The sequence below is a fragment of the Eulemur rufifrons genome, chromosome 7 (assembly GCF_041146395.1).
Source record: "Eulemur rufifrons isolate Redbay chromosome 7, OSU_ERuf_1, whole genome shotgun sequence".
NCBI classification, from domain to species: Eukaryota; Metazoa; Chordata; class Mammalia; order Primates; family Lemuridae; genus Eulemur; species Eulemur rufifrons.
This window is the reverse complement of record NC_090989.1, coordinates 149662050-149676962: the sequence shown is the minus strand read 5'-3', so window position 1 is coordinate 149676962 and position 14913 is coordinate 149662050. Positions and strand designations below refer to the sequence as shown.

Genomic DNA, 14913 nt, shown 5'->3' with positions numbered 1-14913 from the left:
AGGATGAGCTATCGAGGGCAAGCAATATGTATTTATCTGTTGGCTATTTATTTATTTAGATGCAAGCTTTATTTGCATTCTATACAAAAGTGGAGGAATTTGATTTCTGAGATTGTATGGTGAATGATCATATTTTTATATTAAAATAGTATTAAGCATTAATGCTATTATATATATTAAAATAGCATTAAGCATTTATATTAAAATAGCATTGAAGAAGTAATATATGCCATTTTTCTGGAGAAATAAATTGTGGCAACTCTTTCCCCCCAAATATAGCTGTGAACTTAGAAGAATGTAGGCCTCTCAGTAGTGTGAAGAAAATGGATGTAATAAAACCATGGACTTTAATCTGTGGTCAAAACTATATAGCCTTCCTTGAACCTTTTCTGAAGCCTGTAACTTTGTCTTAGATATAAAACTAAAGCAGCTAAATAGGAGGTGTGGTAATTGCTTTGTCAAGAGATAAATGACAGCAGAGGAGTAAAAAGCATTAAAATAAGCCTGGCATGGTGGCTCACACCTGTAATCCTAGCACTTTGGGAGGCCAAGGCGGGAGGAAAGTTTGAGGCCAGGAGTTTGAGACCAGGCTGGGAAATATAGCAAGACCCCATCTCTACAAAAAAATTAAAAAATTAGTCAGACATGATGGTGCACATCTGTAGTTTAAGCTACTGGGGAGGCTGAAGTGAGAGGATTGCTTGAAACCAAGAAACATTAAAACCCAGTGGTCTAAGGTCATTTAGTAAAATAATAGTCAGACCTCCATTTCATGATGTCTCCTCTTAGTGCTGGGCATATCACTTGTATTCTCTCATTTACCCTCACCTTTCAGTTATCTCTTCAGTGGAGAGAAAGCTGAGCCTGGCATCAAGGAGTGAGATCCTTCCTGCAAATGAATTTTTAGGTACCTAGTGTTTGGGTTTCTAGGTGACAACTTTTTAAAAACCATTTTTATTGGAAAACCTTTAATTTAAATTTTATTAAACTAAAGCTGTTTTAAAATTTCTTAAACTAAGTGTAAGTAACAGTATTTTCTTGACTGACTAGGGTCTATTTCGAACACAACAATGTATCTGTGCCAGCCTACCAAAGGATGATGTCTTCAAATTCTAGTAATGTAGTATGGTGAAAAAAAATTACAGTTTTTAGACTCTTACAAACCTGGTTTGAACCTCAACTCCATGCCTAACATCGGTGAGTCCCTGAACAAACCACTGAACTTCCTGACTCAGCTATTTTATTTATCATCTACCTTGTAGTCCCTAGTGCTTGCGTAATGCTTACTTAGTACACGATAGCTTGTCAGAATGTTATTGACTTAGACTTGGAATGCAGCTTTTGCTTGCATAAAATGTATTCTGCAGATATGGACTGAAATATTGGATTTTAAAAAATGATTTAACACTAGAGGTAACTACCCTAAAATGCGCAAATAGTCTGGAAGTTCTTTATGTTTCTTTTATTTTTGTTTCAGGATCTCTTTGGTTTCTTTTTATAGCTTTATTGAGGTTTAGTTGACATACAATAAATTGCACATATTTAAAGTGTATAGTTTGATGAATTTTGACGTATTTTTACACCCATGAAACCATTGCCAGAATTACACTAGTAAACACAATCCATCACCGTGAAGTTGCCTCGTGCCTGTAAAGCCTCCTTTTTCTCCCTCCCTGCACAAGTTAATCATGTGTACTGTATGATCCAGCTGTTCCAAGTTTTGGTAGTTACCCAAGAGAAGTGAATGCATATGTTTGCCTTAAGACTTGTTTGTACAAGAATGTTTGTAGAACCTTTATTCATAATAACCCCACACTGGAAATGACGTAAATAGGCATCAACAAGTGAATGGATAAACAAATTGTGATATATCATACAATATAATACTATTCAGTATCAAAAAGGAATGCACTGTTATATTGAGGTTGAATTCAAAACTGCCATATTTGAAGCAGATTTACTTTCTTTGTTGTTTTCTGCATGGTACTGATTTTCATTCACTTAGCATATCCCCCCAGATATATGCTAGCCTAATATTAAGAAGTTAATAACAGATCAATCATAAGAGGGCATAAGCTATGTTTGGACAATTAAGGATTGATTATTTCTCAGAGAACTTATAGTCAAAAATAGTACAAATTGTTTTGCTATAGGACATATTTCTGTAACACCAAATAGCTTATACACAATTGGTAAACTGGAAATGATGTCCATGATGGTTGTGTGGGTTTGTATAAGATTTTTCTTAGGCATCGTGAGCCAGAATAATGGGAGTAGAATTAAAAAGGAAAGGAAAAGCCCTCAGATTGGCTGCTGCACAGACAGAAATTCTTTCAAGTCTGGTTTATGAACAATAAAGATTAGTTTCTGGAAAAACAATATAGTTCCTGGACATAGCTGCCTCCCCAGCCTTGCTCAGCTTCTGGAAAGTTGTACTTCCCCCGTGCCTACCTTAACAGCGTCCTCAGTCAGTGGTGTAGAGTTCTGCTTCCATCTGCATTGTTAGTGCCTGCAAGCCTGCATTTTCACTTTATTGTTTTTGTTAATTTTTCATATTTCCTGAGTCAGTCCCTAACCATGCTGAGTTGCTTGCCTGAACTATGTAAGTTATCTCTTGAGGAACCAACTGTTATTTTTGCTAGACTGTGGTTGCAAAGTTGCATAAATTTTGAGTAGTCTATCCCAAACCTATTTTTACTGCCTTTATTTTATTTTTTATTTTGCAAACTGAGAAGTTTTTTTTTTTTCAGGAACATGTGGCTTTCTAACAAGAAACACCCAAATGTTAAAGTAATTTATTTTAAACAATTTCCTGGAGATGTTTTATTAAAAATACATTTCTTAGTATTTTTAGCTAATACATCTTGCTTGCTATGTGTCAAGTGTTCTCAGTGCTTACCAAAGATTAACTAATTTAACCCTCGTAATACTGCTGTGTGGTGAGTCTGGTATTATCCTTATTTTACAGATAAGGGAATAGGAGGATGAGAGAGGATGAGTAATTTACCTACGGTCACATAGCACCGGTAATCTGGTTCTATAGACTGTGCTCCTACCATGCTACATTGCCTTCTGCACAATGTTGAATATAATGAATTAGATTTGGTTATGCTTTTCTTATAAAATTCAAATTAATGGTTTTAAAACAAATTAAAACCTTGTGAGCATTAAATATATAACTGAAAAGAGTTGCAGTAAACTCACAAGGACAGCAAACTTAAGAGATTCATCTATTTAGAAGCTGGGAAAATGGTGTTAATTTATACCCTGCTATAATTGTTAAATAGCTTTTAGAAGTGTTGATTTCATTTAGTTTAGTTATTTATGCTTTTAAATTTCTTCTTAGGCATATCACACCTGAAAAATTTTATGTGGAAGCTTGTGATGATGGAGCGGATGATGTACTTACCATTGACCGTGTGTCCACAGAGGTTACCCTCGCAGGTATTTTATAGCCAGATTTAGAAGTGTCTGAGAGAGACTTTATATATAAATTGCAATAATTAGGATAAATTACTCAGAGGTATGTTAATGTGTGAATCTCTTGAGTGCCTTGTTATTAAAATTTTAATTCTTGCTACCCATTAATTTGTATGCATTAATTTTATGCCATCTCCTTTTTAAGAAAATGAGAAATGATATTGAAAATTTTAAGTAGCATTTTCTTACCTGTAAGCATTTAAAAACATAATTTTTTTTTATTTATATGTGTATTCTAATAGGATTGGTTTAGATGTCTAAGCTCCTTTCTAGCTCTAAGATTTAAAGGTATATGAGTGTGAAAAGGTTGTTATATTTTGGTTTTGCTTCTTTGCAGTATGAAAAACAATTTTTATTTCAGTTGTGTGGAACACTGATTTCTGTACAGATTAATGCAAAATAATTTTGGTGACAAATTAATGTACCATGTGATATCATATTTTGAATTTCATGTTTCATTTGTTTAAAAATTCCCATTTGCCTCCAGAGTTTTATGTTTGTTTTCTTCCTAAGGTATAATATTTGAATAACCATAGAGTAGGCATTCAGTAAATATCCTTTGAATGAATAAAGTGAAATATGAAAATATTTTCAGTGGGATAAAGTGTAAGATAAGTGTGCTTATAAAATTTCTATTTCCTTGGTTATGTGGTTTTTCTGTTAAGTACCATATATAGTTTTTCTTTGACCAAATGGAATTAGAACTCTGTTTTAGTTTTATAATTTGGCATTTCCTATCTGTCTGTTGCATGGTGGCTGCTCTCTAAAGATAGCTGATTAGTTTTAACCAATGTTAGTTAAATTGTCCTAAAGTTTAATTAGACTACTTCTTTTTACCATACTAATACAAGGTAGTGTCTTATAAGAGCTTTAGTATGGGTGTATTTTCAATTCATTTTGACCTATCAGTGACATTTTATTTGTAGGTAGAGATTGCAGACCCATTTGAATAGACTGAAAAGCTAAAAGTCATAAATAGTTTGGATGTAAAGATGATGATACAGGGCAGATGATGAAATTTAGATCCAAAGTCAGTGATGAGGGGCTGACTTGCTGACAGTTTCTCAGCCAGTTTTTTTTTGTTATTAGAAATGCAGACTGTGGCCATGGATGATGGATTTTTTTTTCTTCCATGGAAAACTAACATGTATTCTAGAAATTACCACAGTTTTATTGTTAATGCACTCCAGTTGGTATAACTTACAGCTCTATCGATAGTACATTTAAGTTTATTAGATAATCCCAGGATGCCCAGAATTTTCTCTGAGCTTTTTACTGGGCTGGTATTCCTATTTTTCATGTTAGTTAATTGTGGCATAACATTGCCAAGTAAGTTGAATCATTAGGAGAAACGGAAGTGAATTTTAGACTTTATTCAGAATTAATTATTTAGAATAAGAGAATTACTGTTATGACTGACTTTAAGAACCAGAGCTTAAGTTTACAACAGCGTTTCTAAAATGGGTTTCAGGATGATAATAGGCTGTAATTGAAAGAAAAGTTTTATAGCCATGTAAGTTTGGGAAACCTTGGATTAAACAGTGGAACAGCTTTCTTTTACTGTAGGCCTTCTCAGACCTTTGTTCTGTTAATGTGCATTGTGACTCTTTCTCCAGGAGAGAGAATAGAGATAATTGGGGATGCAACAAAGTAAGCTTATTCGATTATGAAACTTCCTGGCCCCCCCCCCCCCCCTCCCCGTCCCCAACACACCTTTTGGGCATTATTTTCTAACAGAATGTGTTTTATGAAACACATTGGCATAACATTTAAGAATCGTGAAATGAATCCTATAATCTAAGATACTATTTTATTAATAAGGGTATTGATAAAAATAAGAGTTAATGAGGATGCCTCCTTACATACCTGTATATATTGCTGTTAGGCATGAAGAGGAAACTTTTCCTTTTTGCTTCCTTCCTTGCATCTTTGCCTCCATTTTCCACATTCTTAGATATGGTTAGTCAAGTCCTTTTTTTTTTTTTTTCAAGACAGAGTCTCCCTCTGTTGCCCGGGCTACAGTGCCGTGGCATCAGCCTAGCTCACAGCAACCTCAAACTCCTGGGCTCAAGCGATCCTCCTGCCTCAGCCTCGCGAGTAGCTGGGACTACAGGCATGCGCCACCACGCCCGGCTAATTTTTCTATATATATTTTTAGCTGTCCATAAAATTTCTTTCTATTTTTAGTAAAGACAGGGTCTTGCTCTTGCTCAGGCTGGTCTGGAACTCCTGAGCTCAAACGATCCACCCGCCTCGGCCTCCCAGAGTGCTAGTATTATAGGCGCTAGCCACCATGCCCGGTCCAAGTCTTTTTTTTTTTTGTATTCTGTTAGTTATATGTTAAGGTTAAAGTTTTGTCTCAAACTGCCACTTCCATTTATTCTCTAGTTCTCTTTAAGGGATAGGTAATTAGTTTCTGGCAAGAGGTTGAATACATTTTGTTGAAAATTGACATTAGAAATAATGTAGGCTAGGCACAGAGGCTCATACCTATAATCCCAGTGGTTTGGAAGGCCAAGGAGGAGGATCACTTGAGGCCAGGAGTTTGAGACCAGCCTGGGCAATATAGCAAGACCCTGTCTCTAAAAAAAAAAAAAAAAAAAAAATTAGCTGGTTATGGTGGCATGCATAATCATAGGTTACAGTGAGCTATGATTGTGCCACTACACTCCAGCCTGGGTGACAGAGCAAGACCCTGTCTCTTAAAAAAAGAAAAAAGAAAAAGAAAGAACTTAAAATTTAGCTGATGAGGAAGCTGAACTATGTTACTTTTGACACTATATTCTAGATGGGCAGAGACCTTTACTTTATATGTAACATGATCATCTTTTTTTTATGTTCTGCCAAAATGGAGGTCTAACATTAATGAAAGAATGTTGCTTTCTTAGAACAAATCATGCAAATTGATTTAGTTGAAGTAACTATTGAAATCAAACTGAATTTATATTTCTTTTGGTGAGCTTTTTCTATGTGATTCTTTTTTTCTTTCTTTTTTTCTTTTAAAGCCAAGAAAGATGTTCCTCCCTCAGCTGTCACAAGACCAATATTTGGTATACTGGGCACAATCCGTCTGGTGGCAGGTAAGAGAAAATAAGCTGAAATGAGCAGAGAAAGTAATTAAAGAAGGAAATTAAATTGAAAATATTAGAGTGTAAGATGAAGGCATACTTCATATCATGCTTCAGGCAATAAATCTCTTGGTTAGGTATTTGTTATTAATTTCTAAAAGTAATACTCCTCAAATGATTAAATTTATCAGCCTGAGGTTCTATTACAAAACAGAGGTTTTGTGTTTTGTTTTATTATAACTAGAGTTGAAATCCCTAGTCAGTTAGACATTTTCATAAATTCTAAGAGTATTTAAATAAAAATTTTAATGCATTGATGGACCAGGGTATTCTATATCTTCAGTCCTATAGTGCATATTAGAGAATGTTACTTGGTGCTTAGTTATTAACAAGGTGATTTTTGCTTATCTAAATTTTGTTCTAATGAACTTTTTTAAAGTTACTATTGTTTGAGGCACTATGCTAGATACAGAATTATAAAAGATAAAAGTCCTTTTTGTCCTATAATTCAGTCAAGTGAGAGAGGCATGTAAGTAGTAAATTACTACAGTACAGCATGACAAGTGCTAGGAGAGAAATGTACACAGGAGAACTTCCAGGAGGGCACTTGAGGGTAGAGCATTGAATAGACCTTAAGAACTAATTTAGTGGGAAAGGGTTACTCTGTGATATTTGTAGGGGAAGGTGGCCAGGATCAGTGTTGGTGTATTATGCATGATGCTGTGATGATTCTTTGATTCCTAACCACTCATCCTTGTAATATTGTAGTAACCAATTAGTTATACTGCTCCAGCACATTTCTCTACCATACAGAGTGACATGAAGGACATAGGAGTGGTATAGAAGGGACAATACCCTGCAATGATCAGATCTTGTGACCTGTGATGCTTTAAGCTACCTGCTGGGAAATGATTGGCAGAGGCCTGTATGCCTTGGGAATGACAGGAGAGAAAGAAAAGTATTTTCTGTCTCTACTGTCCATCTGCTAAGACAACTCCTTTTGTTACCAAAGGCTTTTGCCTTTTTTGAAAAAAATTTGAACTTTCAGTAGGAATTTTTCTAAATGCTATACTCGTTTTTCTATTCATAAATTGTAAGGTTGTTTTTAAAACGGGCCTTGACCAGGTGTGGTGGTTCATGCCTATAATCCTAGCACTTTGGGAGGCTGAGGCAGGACTATCGCTTGAGGTGAGGAGTTTGAGACCAGCCTGAGCAATAGCGAGACTCTGTCTCTACAAAAAATAGAAAAATTAGCCGAGTGTGGTGGCTCGCACCTGTAGCCCAGCTACTCGGGAGACTGAGGCAGGAGGATCACTTGAGCCCAGGAGTTTGAGGTTGCAGTGAGCTATGATGATGCCCTGTACTCTAGCTGGGGCGATAGAGTGAGATCCTGTCTCAATAAAATAAAATGGGCCTTTTATCTGAGTAGCACAATATAATCTCATTCTGCTAGCCTTTAAAGTTTATGCAATCAGGACTCCTACTTTTGTCTTTACGGTTGCCTTTTTGTATAATTATGTGTGTTTGGCTTTGTTTTTTGCAGGTAATTATCTTATTGTCATTACCAAAAAGACAAAAATAGGTGAATTTTTCAATCATGTAATCTGGAAAGCAACAGATTTTGATGTCCTGTCTTACAAGAAGACAATGTTGCACTTAACTGATATTCAGGTGAGAAGTCGCTAATTGTAAAACCCAAATAAGTACCATGGGGTGGAGGGGTTGTGAAATACAAAGAATGTTCAATGAATTTCTTTTAAACCTATTTGTTTAAGCAACCTGTAGATCAAGATCATTCTACCTACTTTTCTACGTAGCCATAAAAAATATTTTTAAAAAATCATTCATATGCTTTATTGGTCTTGATTTTTTTTTAATGACTCAGTTTGTAAATTATAAAATTTCATTTGGGAGAGAAAAAGGCAAACAGAAAATGCTCATGTAATGAACAGTCAGATTTAACTTCATGTCTTTTTTGCAAAGAAATAAAAGATACTTTTAAAGTTGTTCCTCTTGTTTCATTTTCTTTTTCCCCCAGAGAATTTTCTGTACTTTAACCACTTGTGAGTATATGTGTATGTGTGTGTTTGTGTGTGTGTGTATGTTTGTGTGTATGTGTATAAGATATGTGTGTCTATCTTCAGGTAGTCCTTCTTTTCTTTAGACTATACCTAGATGTACAGATTTCAGTTACCATGGTTTGGTTAACACCAGTCCCCCAACAACATGGTTTAAATTTCAGTTACCACGGTATATTAACTGAAGAATTAGCCCACCAAAGGTCGAAATGCAAAGAAACAAAAAGCAACAACTCTGGAAGTGAAATTGAAATTGAACATAAGTGGAGCACAAAAGAAGTAGCTGACCATGGGAATGCTGACATTGTCACCATTCAAAAGACTGTAGATATGCAGCCAGAGGTCTTAGTGAAGGTGAATTTATTGACATTAATGATGGAGTGGCTATGACGAAAAGGATGAAGGTGTCCCAGAGGAAGTAATGCCTGCAACAAATTTAACATTAAAGGGATCCTTGGAGATATTTCATGACATTGAAAGTGCAAAGGATAAAATGTGAGAAGCTGGTTCAGACTTAGGAAGATGTATGACAATTCACCAAGGATAGAAAAGATATTCTATATCATAAGTTATATGACAAGAAGGCAGGCACTGTTCAAGCTTCTCGATAAATTTTTTATAAAGAAAGAAACTATTTTTAATTCTCAGTGTTTCTTAGATTTTAAATTAAAATGTGCTAAATATTAATTTTACTATTTTTTCTATACTTTTATAACTAACCGTAAGAGTTTTTTTTTTTTTTTTGAGACAGAGTCTCACTCTGTTGCCCAGGCTAGAGTGCCGTGGCGTCAGCCTAGCTCACAGCAACCTCAAACTCCTGGGCTCAAATGATCCTCCTGCCTCAGCCTCCCAGGTAGCTGGGACTACAGGCATGTACCACCATGCCCGGCTAATTTTTTCTGTATGTATTTTTAATTGTCCATATAATTTCTTTCTATTTTTAGTAGAGACGAGGTCTTGCTCTTGCTCAGTCTGGTCTCGAACTCCTGAGCTCAAATGATCCACCCGCCTCGGCCTCCTAGAGCGCTAGGATTACAGGCATGAGCCACCACCCGTGGCCAAGAGTTTTTAATATTTTGACAAAAATTTTCAAAGGTCATAGAACAATCATAATTTTTTTCAATTATTAAGATAGTTTAAGATTAGTAAGATTAAAATAGCATGGTAATCTTTACAGTTCCACCCCATTGTAGAAAGTATAGACTGCCTGTCTTTATATTCAAACAGTTTCTATTTTTGTTTGAAGTGGGTGTAAAACTTAAATGAATGGCATTGCCTTCGCTCTTCTGACTTTTAAAACTTAAAAGTCAACATTATGTTTAGAGATTTACACCTATTGAGATGTTATTGTTTTCTAAATGTAATTTTATGTTCAGTGTTTGCTGTTTAACAACTTTAAGTTGTATTTTTACACCTGAGATTACAAAATTGTTTCTAAGGGAAAATTCATTATCCTAAAACATGTAACTTACCTATGGTAAACATTTTAAAAAATAAAATCATAGCACTGTCTTACTAGGTAAAACTGTAGGATATGCTTTTTATACTTTAGAATTTCTTTTTTACTATGTATATCGAATAATATATATCAGTATATTCATTCTCCATTAGGCATGATATTTTAAAGAAACAAAAATGACTATTCATTTAATAGCCTGTGATATTTACTTGTGCAATTTCTTCTTAATTGTTGTACTTTGTTGTATTTGTATCCTGTAGCTAATTTTGGCATTGTTCGCTACATATACTTTGCTTTTGTCTTTTGTTTTTAAAAAAATTCCTGATCCCAAATTAAAAATTTTGTAGCATGTAGATTTGTAACATGTAGATTAACATGTTGATCATTACAAATTAGTAATCATTAACAGTTTTTTTTTATAAAAAGGATAAAAACAAATGTCAATCTTGGTATTCATTAGGAAGGCTAATTAAAATGATTATCCAGAAGTGAAGATAAATATTGCTTTTACTGAACTTTTCTTTTTAATCTTTGTTTTAAAGAAAAATAACTCCATTTTACTTCCTATCCAATGCAAACCAGTAAAGTTTCTTAAGAATGGGGGTGATAATAATCTCTTGTTATTTACTGTCTTCCCACCGGGTCCCTCATGAATTTATGTGTTTTGTTTGTCAAATGAGAATAATTATGCTAACGTAGCAGGGTTGTTTTCGAAGATTAAAGAGAATCTTCAGAAAGTGTCTAGCACACGGTAGGTCATAACCTATACTGATGATATTTTGTTCAAACCACTCTTCTGCCCTTTAGAGTAAAAATTGTGAAGGATAAAAAGGGAAGGAGTCCTACTTAGTCAAGTTATGTATTAATAATAACACCGTACAATAGTTATTGTGCACCTTCTGTGTGTCAGGACCTGTCCTAGGTCCTGGGGAAATGGTGAGCATCCCCCTCTCTTGCCCAGTCCTTGTTCCAGTGATATTTAACCAGACTGTACTTACAGATGTTCATTTTTATTCTTTCTCATGCTGACAGATTCTTTTTCAATTATGAAATATACTGATTTTTTTCCCTTTATTTACAGTTACAAGATAATAAAACTTTCCTAGCAATGATAAACCATGTCTTGAGTGTGGATGGATTTTACTTTTCAACAACATATGATTTGACCCATACTTTGCAGCGGCTGTCCAACACTAGTCCAGAATTCCAAGAAATGAGTCTCTTGGAAAGGGTAAGCTTGATCTTCAGTTACTTTTATTCATTTTTAGGTTATTTTGAAGGGACTTGTTTCTATTTCATCTGTAAAAATTTATACTGATTTTTGTCAATCCTGGCTATATTGGGATCATGTATGGGGCTTTGAAAACATATCCTGTTTTTTTGTTTTTGTTTTTGTTTTTGTTTTGTGAGACAGAGTCTTACTCTGTTGCCTAGGCTAAAGTGCAGTGGCGTCATCATAGCTCACTGCAATCTCAAACTCCTGGGCTCAAGCGATCCTCCTGCTTCAGCTTCCCAAGTAGCTGGGACTATAGGTATGTGCCACCACGCCTGGCTAATTTTTCTATTTTTTTGTAGAGACAAGGTCTTGCTGTGTTGCTGGGGCTGGTCGTGAACTCCTTGCCTCAAGCAACCCTCTTGCCTCTGGCTCCCAAAGTGCTGGCATTACAGGCATGAGCTACCACTCCAGGCCACATATCCTGTTTTAAATCTATGTCACAATCCCAAATTGAAGGCCCTGGAATCTGTATATGTTTACAGCCAGGATTGGAACCATTAGTATAGATATTCAGAAATCTAGTCTAAACACATGTGCAGCTAATTAGAGGAAAATCTTTCAGAACTTGTAATTTTGCAGAGATATTACCAGGCTATCAAGTGCTAACTCTTAGATGTCAAATCTTGAAACTAGCATTGCATTCGTTTATAATTTCTTAGCTCTCAGTGTTCTATAGTGTAGCAGTTCTATTAGCAACGTAATTAGGCTTGTAAAATTAATGCTCTCACAGTTGATATTCTTTCTACAGTGATGTTATTTATAATTTTTATAACTCAAAAAGTAATAATTTATTAATTTAAGAATTTGGAAAATATCCTTTTAAGTTTTTTTGTTATTTTGCTTTTTTTTTTTAAATGATGAATATATCTTTAAAACTATAAATGATCTCAACTTTAAGTTTCTGTTGTACAAGAATCTGGATAACTGCTGCCTTAATTTTTTTGACAAGCCTTAGATGTATTCAGTGGGCAGACAATTTGAAAGGTTGCTCCCTGTTACCTATTATGTTGGACCAATAATTGACAATTTTTGACCAGTAAAAATGGTAATTTCATATAGTGCAGTCTAAATCAATATTTTAGTTGACTGTCTCTTTTGGGTAAGATTTCATACTCTAATCTAGTAAGATTGTATGCAGGCTTAGATGTAAGTTTAGATTTAGGCTAAGCAATCAAGAAACTTTGGTTTTAACTACAAAGAGACTGTTGCTTTTTAAAGCAGTTGCTACAGTCTCCATTTGTTTATTAAATATCTCTCAAACATTAGCTTTGTATCGGGCACTGTACTAGTTTCTGGGGACTCAGAATGAAAAGCTGTGGATCCTGCCTAGTGGGGGCCTACAGTCTGCCGTGGAAGAAGTAGTCCTAGCAATCACAAAACAAGGGATGATTGTTCTAACAGAGATATGTACCACAATGTGGTGGGATCTGAAAGAAGGAAAGTCTCACTTTGCTTGGGAGTGTCAGGGATGACGTTATTAAGTAAGGTAACTTTTGAGCTGAGACTTAATGATGAGAGTTTTTTGGTCAGGTGACAGTGGGAGAGGGAGAGTTCCAAGCAGAGGTGGTAGCAGTAGTAGGTTAAGCTAAAGGAGAAAGCCATTTCATCTGTTGGGATGGAATGAGATTTTTTTTTTTTTTTGGTCAGCTAATCAGAAAAGTCTGTTAAAGTTAACATAGGGAATTATAAAAGTAATAAACGAAACATATACATTAAACATTTTAACTTAAAACATAAAATTTTTACATTCACTGATCAATGTGTTTATGTAAGGCCATAGGCTTTTCTTTGGTTTTGGTTCCTTGATTCCAAATTGTCTTTGCTTTGTAAATTGCATCCATAAGGCATTCAGTTTGGGTCTCTTTAAAGAGTTCAACACTTACATATTAATCTGTATGCAGAATCCTCTATATTTTTACAATATTTCTCTAATGTTTTTTAGTTGCCACTCCCATTCCTAATTCAACAGCAATTTTGTTTTAGCAACTTGTCTCTTGTCAAGTTGTATTCCAGATCATTCAACTTTACAGAAAGAGCAGTTCATTTTTAGTCTCATTGGTTTATAAAATATTTAGTTGAATTATGTAATGATAAATAACAAGTATGACTGGCACAGACCACTTGGAACACACACCTGAATCTCTGGTTGTGGCCAAGCACAAGAGCCATTCCCTGTGGCTTTTAGATTTGGGGGTGGGGGTGGTTCAACTGGTGTGCTCAATAAGGAGAATGGAGAGAACTGGTTCATCTACTGAGTCGACTAAATAGAGGTAGTTGAGGGAGCTGCTTCTGTATGTATAGTGTGAAAGTCAGAGTGGCCAGAGATGAGATCAGAGAGTTCAGTAGGGGCTGCCAACCAGTAGGGGACTGGTTAGGCCATGCAAAGATTTGGTTCTTTAGGTGACAGAGAGTTGTTGAAGAATTTCTAGCAGATAGGAGATAGAACGTGCTGGAGAACTCTACTGGCAGCATTGTGGAGGAGTGGGTGGGGAGGGCTGATGCCAAGACCTGAGGCAGGGGAAGCCGCAGTAGTTAGACCAGAGTCAAGTGTTGGCCAAGGGTGGTGGAAGAGGAAATGAAGAAAAGAGGATGGATTTTGAAGGAGATTTAGTACTTGGCAATTGAGTAAACGTAAGGGAAGGAAGGAAGGACCCTGAGAGGACGCCCAGGTTTCTGTCTGGCCTGAGGCAATGAGACAGGAATACCCAGAGGAGGAACAAACTTGAGGGGCAAAATGTTTTCTGTTTGGAGCATGTCAAAGAAACCTGCTTCTAGTCACCAAATGGAGACATTGATTGGTATAGTTTTCTTTCTATTGAAAATCAACTTGGTCCTTACTCATGGTATATGGTTTGAAAAAAAAAAAAAAAATCAACTTGGCAGAAGATATTTTATTAAATTTTAAAACTTCTCTCAGGCAGATCAGCGGTTTGTATGGAACGGTCATCTTCTAAGAGAACTTTCTGCTCAGCCAGAGGTAATGTACACTAAATAAAATTGCTTATGATAGTCCAAGATTTAATTCAATGCATGTTATAATTTAATTCAATTCATGTTATAAAATGACTACCTAATCACCAAGGATTCTGATAAATAATTCTAATTTAACTCTGTTTATAACTTATAAACTTTTATCAGTTCTACCCTCTCATATTGTTCTAGGTTGAAGAAGCCTAATTGTATTACTGTGATCCCCTATAGAAGCCTTAAGTGTAAATACATTGCTTTCTCTAACTAAGAAAGATACAGTGGGTCTTGGTGGATGAATAATGGAGAAATGAGGGGCCAGGGCTAATTCCTCAGCCAAGGGGAGAGCTCTGTATTTGTCTGTATGTGGAGATGAGGCTCCCTTTGGTCACCCAGGAGAGACACACACAGATGCCACCTTCCTCTTCCTTTGTCTGCTTAAATGAGGCATAAACAAGGAGGCCCAGCTAGGGAAACATAATAAATTGAATCTAGGTAAACAGGTTCGTCTAATTGCTTTATTTCTTGTCATTCGCTATGCTTTTTTTTGGAAAAGTAGTTTGACCTGCAGTTAGCATGGGATAT

The 14913-nt window shown here is 35.5% G+C and overlaps 1 protein-coding gene across 2 annotated transcripts in view; it reads left to right on the top strand.

Annotated features, from left to right (window-relative positions):
* SACM1L (SAC1 like phosphatidylinositide phosphatase) overlaps positions 1 to 14913 on the top strand; it is a 60939-nt gene that overhangs the window by 13210 nt on the left and 32816 nt on the right. The window contains exons 2-6 of one of the 2 annotated variants that reach the window (XM_069473519.1): positions 3347 to 3444; positions 6486 to 6560; positions 8092 to 8219; positions 11167 to 11316; positions 14279 to 14338. In XM_069473519.1, coding sequence (XP_069329620.1) covers positions 3347 to 3444; positions 6486 to 6560; positions 8092 to 8219; positions 11167 to 11316; positions 14279 to 14338 — 511 coding nt within the window. The remainder of the gene's footprint in view (positions 1 to 3346; positions 3445 to 6485; positions 6561 to 8091; positions 8220 to 11166; positions 11317 to 14278; positions 14339 to 14913) is intronic. The other variant, XM_069473521.1, reaches the window with a different exon arrangement.